The 12,213-nt window shown below is 32.6% G+C and overlaps 1 protein-coding gene across 2 annotated transcripts in view; it reads right to left on the reverse strand.

Annotated features, from left to right (window-relative positions):
* LOC107035937 (profilin) overlaps positions 1 to 12,213 on the reverse strand; it is a 35,545-nt gene that overhangs the window by 3,590 nt on the left and 19,742 nt on the right. Inside the window, exons 2-3 of one of the 2 annotated variants that reach the window (XM_015253598.2) lie at positions 9,194 to 9,463; positions 4,338 to 5,299 (exon numbers count right to left, since the gene is read on the reverse strand). In XM_015253598.2, the coding sequence (XP_015109084.1) occupies positions 9,194 to 9,463 (270 nt within the window). In that variant the 3' untranslated portion in view covers positions 4,338 to 5,299. Of the gene's footprint in view, positions 1 to 4,337; positions 5,300 to 9,193; positions 9,464 to 12,213 lie in introns of those variants that run through there. The other variant, XM_015253597.1, reaches the window with a different exon arrangement.

Raw genomic sequence — 12,213 nt, forward strand, 5'->3', positions numbered from 1 at the left:
TAATTACGGATTTTTTTTTCAATTTTATTCCTCAAAAAAAATGAAAAAAAAAATTTGTCAATTAAATCGTTAATTATCATCAATTAATCAACTTCATCATCTCCATAATTATGAACTCCAAGCTGACCTAATCAAATCTTCAAATTGTAAATTTTTTTTTTCAATAATTTGAAGATTTTTTCTTTTTTTTTCGTTCAAATTCATCAAAAAATTGATAAATTTGTTAATTAAACCATTAATTATCGTTAATTAATGCACTTAATCATTTCGGTCATCATCTGGAAATTCAATTCCACATGAAGAACTTAATTTTCAGGTTTTTCAAGCATTTCTCCAATTATTAAATTATTTTTTTTTTATTCTTAAAAAATTGAAAAAAATGATAAATTCGTTGACTAAATCCTTAATCATCATAAATTAATTAACTTCATCATCTTTTCCACGTTTATGAAGTCCAACCTCACCCAATCAAAGCATTTTCATATTTTTATATGATATTTCCAATAATTTAAATATCTTCAGTGTTTTTCGTCAAAAATCTTTTAAAAATTGATGAATTCGTTAATTAAATCGTTAATTATCATCAATTAATCAACTTCATCATCTTCTCTATGGTTATGAAGGTCAAGCTGATATAATCAAAGCATTCTCATGTTTGAATTATTTTTTTCAATAATTTAAACATTTTTTTCATTTTTTTTCATAAAAAAATCTTTAAAAAATCGATAAATTCCTCAATTAAATCCTGAATCATCATCAATTAATTAACTTCATTATCTTCTCCATGTTGATGACCTTCAAGCTCACCTAATCATAGCATTTTCATATGTAAAAATTTATTTTTTCAATAATTTAAACATTTTTTAATTTTTTTTGGTCAAAAAATCGTTTAAAAAATCGATAAATTCTTTAATTAAATCTTGAATCATCATCAATTAATCAACTTCACCATCTTCTCTCTGTTAAGGAACTCCAAGCTCACCCAATCAAAGCATTTTCATATTTTTAAATAATTTAAACATTTTTCAATTTTTTCGTCAAAAAATCGTTGAAAAAATCTATAAATTCCTCAATTAAATCCTGAGTCATCATCAATTAATCAACTTCACCATCTTCTCCCTGTTAAGGAACTCCAAGCTCACCCAATCAAAGCATTTTCACATTTTTAAATAATTTTCTCAATAATTTAAACATTTTTCAATTTTTTCGTCAAAAAATCGTTAAAAAAATCTATAAATTCCTCAATTAAATCGTCAATTACCATCGATTAACCCCCCAAATCACCGTGTCACTAAACCCCCCCTATTTCACCTCCAAACGAACACACCCCCAAAATCCAAATCTTCAATTTCCCACTCCCCTACCTTTTTCCCCAAAAAGCGAAGATCCTTTTACAACAGCAACGCAATCCATACAAACCCCTCCAGACCTTATAATACACTCTGCCCTCAATGAAAAAAAAAACCCGTCAATTACTCACAATCGCAAATGTTTATTGCTTTATTTCGTTACCTCCACACCTCAAATGCATCACCTCAATAAAAAAAACGTCGCGCCCAATAAACAGTTACTACTCATTACTCCACCATCAATCATCATTTCCATTAATCTCTCATCAATTACTACATCCCATTGTCAATAAAAATCTCAGCAGTTATGACACATTGCTCGTTTTTTCATCTATCTCATTACAATTAGCAAATATTAAGACAGTAAATAGCTAGAAGGGACCGCGCATTTTCTCAATTCATCTCGTTCTATTGATTTTTACCGCCAATTGTTCACAATGATTTTACCAAACGAGATGTACTGCCTAGCGATCATGGGACGCCATTGCCAAGTGATTTGCTCCAATTTCTTGATTTTTTAAATCGATAATTGCATTATCATCAAGTGAATTAAGAAGATAACGAATTTCTGTTCAAGTCCAATCAACTCCAAATCGGTTATTCACCGACATCTCGAGAAGTTGTACAGATAGATCGATGAGTCTGGGCTCGTTAAACTCGTCGGAAAATTCCCGATCCAAAAACCTGGTCATGGGTCCATTTTGCCCCGCAACTTTTGCCGACACGGGGAAAAATCGTTTTCGCGGCGAAAAAGTGATTTCCCATCTGTTGGGTAAACCACCGGGGCAAAATGGCTTCATGACCAGGTTTTTGGATCGGGAATTTTCCCGCCGATCTGGTGACATCGGGCTTGTCGATCTGCGACCGATAGCTGTCGAGATATCGAGGTTTTTCTGATTCAATTGCGTCTTGTTTGGAATTATTTGATGGAATATTGCTATCTTCTTATGTCACTCGATTAAACTGGTAATTATCATTTTCTTTTTAGGTTTTTCTTTGAATTGTCATGCCTATAGCCCCACCGTCTTGAGTTTTTAAATCGATAATTGCGATAGTATCAAGTGAATTAAGAAGTATCAAGTGAATTAAATCGGTTATTCACCGATATCTCGAGAAGTTGAACAGATAAATCGATGAGTCTGGGCTCGTTAAACTCGTCGGAAAATTCCCGATCCAAAAACCTGGTCATGGGTCCATTTTGCCCCGCAACTTTTGCCGACACGGGGAAAAATCGTTTTCGCGGCGAAAAAGTGATTTCCCATCTGTTGGGTAAACCACCGGGGCAAAATGGCTTCATGACCAGGTTTTTGGATCGGGAATTTTCCCGCCGATCTGGTGACATCGGGCTTGTCGATCTGCGACCGATAGCTGTCGAGATATCGAGGTTTTTCTGATTCAATTGCGTCTTGTTTGGAATTATTTGATGGAATATTGCTATCTTCTTATGTCACTCGATTAAACTGGTAATTATCATTTTCTTTTTAGGTTTTTCTTTGAATTGTCATGCCTATAGCCCCACCGTCTTGAGTTTTTAAATCGATAATTGCGATAGTATCAAGTGAATTAAGAAGTATCAAGTGAATTAAATCGGTTATTCACCGATATCTCGAGAAGTTGAACAGATAAATCGATGAGTCTGGGCTCGTTAAACTCGTCGGAAAATTCCCGATCCAAAAACCTGGTCATGGGTCCATTTTGCCCCGCAACTTTTGCCGACACGGAGAAAAATCGTTTTCGCAGCGAAAAAGTGATTTCCCGTCTGTTCGGTAAACCACCGGGGCAAAATGGCTTCATGACCAGGTTTTTGGATCGGTAATTGTCCCGCCGATCTGGTGATACCGGACTTGTCGATCTGCGATCGATAGCTGTCGAGATATCGAGCTTTTTCTGATTCAATTGCGTCTTGTTTGGAATTATTTGATGAAATATTGCTTTCTTCTTATGTCACTCGATTAAACTGGTAATTATCATTTTCTTTTTAAGTTTTTCTTTGAATTGTCATGCCTATCGCTTTACCGTCGCCCTTATCAATTCGTCATTTTCCTCCCCCCCTCCCCCTTTCGTCATTATCAGTGTAAAAAAGCCACATCCTCGTCCAGACATGATATCTCACTCTCGCACAACGAAACTATGAACTAAAGGAGAAATAAATTGACTAAAAATTGCTCTCCACTCTGGTGAGATTAATCACTGGCTCTCACGTGTAAATTTTTTTTTCACTCGGTTTGTTTATTTAAAAAGAGAAATCAAAGGCCGTTACAGTTATTTTTACGATAGCCATTAAACTATTGACTTACGACATTCTAGGGTGGATGATTGATTTATTTAGTGACTGGTGACGGTTCTGTCCCTAGGGTTTGAAAAAGAAACGTTTGCTCAGGGTTTTTGACATTTTTTTGGGGCTCGGAGGAGGATTCAGGCACGAAGTGGTGAGTCGATTTTTCGAGTTGTTGGAGGTGTTCGGTAATTTGGGAATTATCTCGGTAGGGGTGGGCTTTGGGGGAAATGTCGTAGAACACTTTCTGTGGGAAATTTAATTCTCTATAAACAATTTCTTGTTACTTCTTTTGATAAAACTACTCGGTAACGAGATAATTGGAGAATTAAAGAGGGAAGAATTGAAGACATTGAAATTTTGAGTTTTTTTTGTATTTGTTAATTTGTAGATCTCCGTAATCAATGGGTTCCAAAAAAAATGTCAAAACAGTTCTATAGGAAATTCAATTCTCGACAAAAATGTATTTTAACATTTCATTCTAAACCCAGTCATTGCTGAGATAATTAAACAATTCATAAAAATGCCAAGTTTCACGTGAATCATTCCAGCACTTGCAAATTGTTCAATTATCTCAATAACGAGGGAATTGACAGAAAAATGTCAATAGACTTTTTTGTACGAAATTTAATTCTCTACAAAAAATTTTCCGTAACTTTTTTTGATAAAACTACTCAGTAAAGAGATAAATAAACACTTAACAAACATCTTACGTTTCACTTGAATGATTCTATCACTCGCGAATTTTTGAATTATCTCAATAACGAGGAAATTCACAAAATAAAGTCACTAGACATTTTTGCAGGAAATTTAACCCTCTACAAAAGACATTTAATCACATTTTCCAATAAACCCACTCATTAACGAGATAATTAAACAATTACCAAAAAAATCCCGATTTCACTTCACAATTTCATCACTCTCTAATTATTAAATTACCATAATTATCTCAATAACGGTTGAATTCACAAAAAAAATGTCACGACACTTTTTGTAGAAAATTGAATCCTCTACAAAAAATTCCTTATGGCAAATCCCCCTAAACTCACTCATTGCAGTGATAAATCCGCACAAATCAAAACAGTTTCTCAATTCCACCACTTCGTCCCTGAATTACCCAACTCTCATTCCCATTTTATTTTCAAACTCATGATTTTTAATATTTCAAAAATATGGTTTGGCCTCTTTCAGTCGATTCTCGCCTCCCCCAGCTGCCAAATGTTCGCAATGGCCGTGGGGATTGAGATGTTGATGCCAAAAAAACATTTTCAGGAATTCGAAGAGAGAAAGGGGACAGAAGGTGACTAATTCTGATGGTGTGACGTAGAAATACAGATGACGATGATATTCTCTCAATATAATATCTCTCACACACTCACTCTATCAGAATGTGAAAAAAATTCACTCTTACGACTCTCGTCGACACTCGACACGAGGAGTTTAGCGGCGACGGGTTGCGGCATTTCCGCTTATTGTTTATTATTTATCTTGACATGAAGAATTTTCTGATGAATTTTCCAGTTTTTCTCTTCATGTACTGTTTTTGTTCTGATGATTTTTTTTTTTTGGATTTGTTATGCTTTGTTGATTCGCTGTTTTTTCATTATCTTGTTTAAAATAATCGACTGTATTATTAATTATTATTAGGTATTTGTAAATTGGGTCCCAGAGGTTACTGCAACAGAAAATCAGAGGGGAAAGATCAGATTTTTAGTTTTTACTGGGTTTCTTGGGAGATTGCTTTGTTAAATTGGTGATTAGCTTGGTAATGAGCGGGTTTAGGAGATAATGTCACTGAACATTTTTTGCAGGAAATTTAATTCTCCACAAAAAAGGTCAAAACGAATTTTCTCCTAAAATCATCCGTTATCGAGGTAAATGCGGGGAAATGTCAGCTGGATTTTGTTGCTTTTACATCACTAGAATCCATTTCTCAATTACAATTTCATGTTTATCTCGGTAATGAGTGAATTTAGAGTAAAATACCTGCAAATCATTTTCGTGGAGATTTAAATTTCCCACAAAAAACGTTTAATAACATTTTACCCTAAACCCACTCATTATTAAGATTACTGAACACTTAATAATGAGGCAAAAATGTTGAATTTGACTCCAGTAATTTTTTTCCAACTACAAAATGCGTAATTATCTCGTTAATGAGCGGATCTACAGCAAAATACCCTAGAACTATTTTTGTAGAGAATTAAATTTCCCACAAAAAAGTCTCATGATATTTCGCCCTAAACCCACTCATTACCGAGATAATCAGACTTTTAGTTACAGGGGAAAAAAAGATTTCACTGCAATTCAATTTTCTGGAGTTTGTCTAATGAACAAATTAATTAAATCACATTGTAACGCTTGAAAAATGTTTTTTTGTTGATCGGCTTCATTTCTGGGGTGTAATAGTGGGTGGCATCCGCAAACGAGACATCCAGTGATGCTTTAGGACCACAAGAGTAACGTGCAAGAGTTAAATGGAGATACCAGGGAAAGGCATGCGGCATTTCTTGGTCTTTTTTAACGAGGCGTCACCGAAGGAGGCAGTGCGAGTGGATTAAAATAGAATATTCGGTGGCGAGGGCCAAGTGATTCAAAGTTGGAGACCACGGGGAGATCTCGGATTTCCGTTGGCCTCCAGCGGAAGAAAAAAATAGAAATAAAGGGGGATAGTTTGACGTTAAAACAACTTAAAATCAGCAAAATGAATCAATGACTAGTCAAAATCAGTCAATTATCTAAACAGTATGATTAAACATTTCCAAAAAAAATTTTATGCAGTAAAAGAACCAGAAAAAAACGAAAATCAAAGAAAAACTCAATATTTTGAAGGGGAAATTCAAAGTGCAGAGAGACGTGATGATTAATGTTTTAACATTTTTTTCTCATGAATTTTGTGAGGGTTAAAGATATTTTTGAAAATCATAAAGTGTGAAATATTGAAATTAAAAAATCTTTTATCGAAAAAAATTGGAGTTTTTTTTCATAACAATTGAAGAAATTAGAAAAAATGTAGCCTACCCTTTCTGACTCTTGAACAATTTTTTAATTCAGAGAAAAATGTCAAAATAGATGAAAAAACGAAAAAAGAATCTACAAAATTGAAAAAAAATTGAAATTTCAAATTGAAAATTCAGTGTTTTTCTGTTTAAACAAATTATGAAAATTTGGAAAAATTGTTCTAATCCGCTGAGACGGTGCACCCAGTAAGAATCCAAAAAATTCGCTGTTTTATGTAAAAATATAAATTTGTTGCTGTCTAAAATTGTTCTTAAAAAATCTAAAAAAACATTTTCTGTTGCGAAAATTATGTAACCAATCGCCCTCTCACTCTAAAAAAAAATTCAAATCTTAAAAAGCGCTAAAACTACTTAAAAAACAAAAAAAAATCTCGAAACTCTCTTAAAATGAATTGTGTACTCGAAAAAACAAACTCAAAATTATACAGAGAATTATTTCAACTATTATTCATTCCTCAAACCATAAATCTATTGATAAAGAATTAAAATTTCATTTTAAAAAATAAAAAATAATGATAAAAAATTGAAACGAATTTTGAAAAAATTGAAATGAATTTAAGGGATTTTTTTCGCAATTTTTTGTGATTTTGGGAATTGGATCAAAAAATTTGATAGTTATGAAAAATTGACAATTTTTTGTATACGCAGAGACTGTAAAAAAATGATTAAACATTTTTTCGGGTTTTTTTCTAACAGTTGAAAGCGTTTTAAATTATAAAATGTAACAAAATCTATACAAATTATACACAAAATTATTCTAGCTATTATTTATTGTTTAAAACATATATCTTTTGGTAAAAAACCATTAATCCATTTTTAAATATGAAAAATAACAATTTTCGTCTGATAAAAGTGCAAACTCAAGGGATTTTTTTTGCAATTTTTTGTGATTTGGGAAACTGAATAAAAAAAATTTCATGATGAAATCGATATTAAAACAGTTTTAATAATTTTTAAAATCCAAATGATAAAATAAATTGTTTCGCTTTAAAAAAAACTAGAAAAATTACATAAAAAATTATTCCAGCTTTTATTCATTCTTTAATTCTTTAAACATAAATCTGCTGATGAAAAATCATGAATTCATTTCTGGCTTTATGATTTAATACTTTCCAAATAAAAAAGCGTTTCACAAAATTATAAAATGTAAAAAAAACTATACAAATTATACACAAAATTATTCTAGCTATTATTTATTGTTTAAAACATACATCTGTTGATAAAAAACCATTAATCCGTTTTTAAATATGAAAAACAACAATTTTCGTCTGATAAAAGTGGAAATTCAAGGGATTTTTTTGCAATTTTTTGTGATTTTGGAAATTGAATAAAAAAAATTGATGATGAAAATTTTGAATTGAATAATAATTTTTAAAATCCAAATGATAAAATCAAATCAATAGCGAAGTGGTAAAACGGTTTAAGTCAACTTATCTCGCAGTTGAGTTTTTGAGGAATATTTCCGAATCTAAGGGAGATAGCGAAATTTTCGTAATTACATTCGTTGTAGCTCTCAATCGACTCTATAAAAAAGGTTATAACAAAAATATTGCCATCTCCCTTAGATTCCGAGATATTCATTGAAAACTGGCCAATAGTCAAAATTAACTTATACCGTTTTACCACTTGGCTACTAAATTGTTTCGCTTAAAAAAAAACTAGAAAAATTACTCATTATGAAATTATTCATTCTTCAATTTTTTAAACAAATCTGCTGATAAAAAATCAGTTATTTATTTTTGGCTTTATGATCTTTATCTTTCGAATGTTATCTGGTTTTTTTCATCTTTCGTAATGCAAAATTGTCAATTGAGTTGTACATCATGCAGAAATTCCCAAAAATTATGATAGAATGATAAAAAAATAGAAAAAATTCTGAACTTTTTCAAACTGCGTTTTTAATTGAGTTTCAGAATGAGTTGAAAAAAGTGGAAATTACAAATATCTGATTCGCTGTGACAAACTATTATTATTAGCTGTCATTTTCCATGGTGGATAACAAAACACTAACTCCTCATGGGAGGTGACAGCTAGGTATCTCAATTTTCAAAACATTGGTATGTAGTCATCTGCCATTTTTATGCGATAAAAGTGCGATTAAAAAATTCTCCAAAATATTACAACTTTTTTCAAAGAGCCTTTTCCGTAATAAATGTCTCTGTTCAGTGTGGGAAAAGATTTACGAAATCATTTACGAAATGGATGACAGGCCGCCATTTGTCACCGTAAATCAGATAAATTTGTAAATTTCTGGTTATTCAACTAATTCTGAATATAAATTAAAAATGCTCCTTGAAAAAATTAAGAATTTTTTCTACTTTTTTTTGATTATTCATTCATAATTTTTCAAAACTTCTGCATGATGCAGGACTTAATTGACAATTTCAGACGACGAAAGATGAAAAAAAACATCGAGATAGCGTTCGAAAGATAGTACACCCGGGCCTTAATACTTTCCACATAAAAAATAACGATTTTCCTCTGATAAAAGTAAAGAGATTTTTGTTTTATTTTGCAATTTTCATGATTTTGTTGATATATTTTCATACCTAATAGCCGCAAGAGAGGAGGTAGTCACCCAACTTCTCAACGACCGATGCGGCCTGCTGTGGTTGAATTGGATCCTCGTATAGTGATACTACAACAGCCTGCGTCGTCTTCATGCAGTGTACCCCGACTTTTCCCAATTTGGCTCTTATCACACGGTCTGTACCCGACAGATAGATATACCTGTTGCCAGCTAATGTCACACCTGACGACGTCAGAATATCCTGGGATTCAAAACCCTGGACGAGCTTTGCTAATTCCTCTTTGCTCACCTAAAATTCATAACAATCATTGAATCAATAAATTTTCTCTTATTTTTCTGACAATTACAAAAAAATATTTGACTCCTTCATTTCATATCAAACAAAACCATCGGATATTGATTACTCATTTGTTTTATCGCCGTGGCTATTCGCACTACCCTACGCAGCGTGTCACACGCAGTTGATACTAGTTTACAACAATTGAAATAAAAAAGTGTTAATCTTTCATCTTTGATGAAATATGTGGGTGATATGAGAAAGATCTAGAGATGATTAATATCAATTAACAGTTTATTTTATCAATTAATTTAGAGTTGTCAACGATTTAGACTGAAAATTTGTGAAATTGATAAATTTTTCACTAAAGAAAATTTATAACAATTGAAATAAAAAATTGATAATATCTTTGATGAAATATGTGGGTCATTGGGAGAAGTCTAGAACTAATTAACATTAATTACACACTTATTTCATCAATTAATTTCAAGTTTCTAACATTCTTAACATGCAAATTTGTGAAATTAATCAGTTTATCGATGAAAAAAATTTATAAAAATGGAGTAAAATTTTTAAATCACTTTAATGGAGTCCGGAGGTCATTAAGATTGATATAGAATTAATTAACATGAATTAACAACGTTTTTTATTAATTAATTTAGAGTTCTCAAAGTTTTATGATTGAAGTTGTGTAAAATTAATCATTTTTCAATAAAAAATAATAATGATGATCAAAATAAAAGTCGACAAATTCTCTCAATGAACTTTGTGAGTCAATTGCAACCAAAAACTCACCAACATTAATTAACAATTTATTTAATTGATTTATCAAGAGTTCTGATGATTTCAATTCGAAAATGAAATAGAAATGATTATTTTTTATGAAAAAAACAACTGCCTAAAAATTTGAATAAAAAATAAGAATAAATTTGAATGAACTGTGTGCATCATTAAGAAAGATCCAGCAACAATTAAAATTAATTACCAATTTTTTAAATCAATCCGTTGGAATTTTCTCCAATTTTTAACTGAATTCTTACGAAATTAATTGTTTGTAATTATTAAAAATTCATTAAAAAGTGCGACAAAAAATAATAAACAATTTTAAACAACTCTTTCCTTTATTTTCCATAAACTCCAGCCAATCAACATCGATAATCAACATTTATAATTCGTTTTATTGCCTTTTCCGGAATTTTTGTGATTTTTAACGTAAAATTATCGTTTCATTTCAAGCTCTCCCATAAAAAAAAATTCTCCACAATTCTACGTCTCCATTACGTTGAGAAATACTGTGGGAAGCAGATGGAAGGTAAATTGAACGGTATTGTCCCCAGAATTATGGGAATTATAATGGAATATCGTGAATGAGATGGGTAGGAGAGTCTCGAAACCCACTCCGAGATGATGCTGACACTCGGCTGTTGGTAATCGATCACTACCCGAGTTCACCCACCCCCACACGTCTCACCAGGTGCTTGAAAGGGCCAGTGTCCGAGGTGCAAAAGAGGGAGAAAATTCCCGAGGCAGAAGCAATTTCCATCGTTTCATCTGGTGATCGTCAAAAAGAAATTTTCCTTTCGAGAATTCTTGATTTATCTCCAGATGGAGTGGGTTTAAAGGAAAATGTCAGAAATACTTTTTTGTAGCGAATTAAATTTCTAACAAAAATGTTGTTTGGCATTTTCCTCTAAAACCACTCATTACCGAGATAGACGCGCAATTAACAACTAAGTTTGCGAATTTTCCACTGAATTCTATTGATTCCAACTTAAAAATCTCTTTCGTTGAATTTAATTTCTTTCGCTAATTGCGTATGACGCTGAAGTTAGCAGCCGACTTGACAGCGAAAGTTCAGGGCCGTAGCAAGGATCTGTGGGGCCCCATACCTTAATACGAAAACTGAAAATTGTTCCTATTTAAGTTCTAAATTCCGAAATGATCCGGAACAGCCCCCCCATCCTCCACAATATGATCAACCCCTTTTGTTCAGGCCAGGGGGTGGTAGGGAGATGAAAATCTCAATTTTTGTCTTTTTTTGGGAAGAAAAAATTTCTGCACCATAAATAGCCAGAACCATCAGCACATTGTTATGAAAAAAGATTAAACGAAACACCCTCGACCCCCAGGAAAATCATCAAGTCTTTCAGATTGGTCCAAGGGGGTGCTAGGGGGTGGAGAAATGAAATCTTCGCGTTTTTCAGCGGGAAAAAAATTCTCCGACTCATAATAAGGAAAACCACCAACAAATGTTAACGGAAAAATGCTCAGTGCAACTCCCCCTACCCCCAGAAAAATTATCAAGTCTTTCAGAGTGGACCAAGAGGGTGCTAGGGGGTGAAAAAATGAAATTTTCGCGTTTTTCGGGGGAAAAAAAAATCTCCGACTAATAATACGCAAAACCACCAATAAATGTTGATGAAAAAATACTCAGCGCAGATCCCTCAACCCTCAGAAAAATTATCAAGTTTCTCAGACTGGTCCAAGGGGGTGCTAGGGGGTGGAAAAATGAAATTTTCGCGTTTTTCAGGGGGAAAAAAAAATCTCCAACTAATAATAAGCAAAACCACCAACAAACGTTGATGAAAAAATATTCAGCGCAACTCCCTCAACCCCCAGAAAAATCATCAAGTCTCTCAGACTGGTCCAAGGGGGTGCTAGGGGGTAGAAAAATGAAATTTTCGCGTTTTCCGGGGGGAAAAAAAAATCTCCGACTAATAATATGCAGAACCACCAACAAATGTTAATGAAAAAATACTCAG

Source organism: Diachasma alloeum, unplaced genomic scaffold (genome assembly GCF_001412515.2).
Source record: "Diachasma alloeum isolate Michigan unplaced genomic scaffold, Dall2.0 Dall_scaffold_00202, whole genome shotgun sequence".
Taxonomy (NCBI): Eukaryota; Metazoa; Arthropoda; class Insecta; order Hymenoptera; family Braconidae; genus Diachasma; species Diachasma alloeum.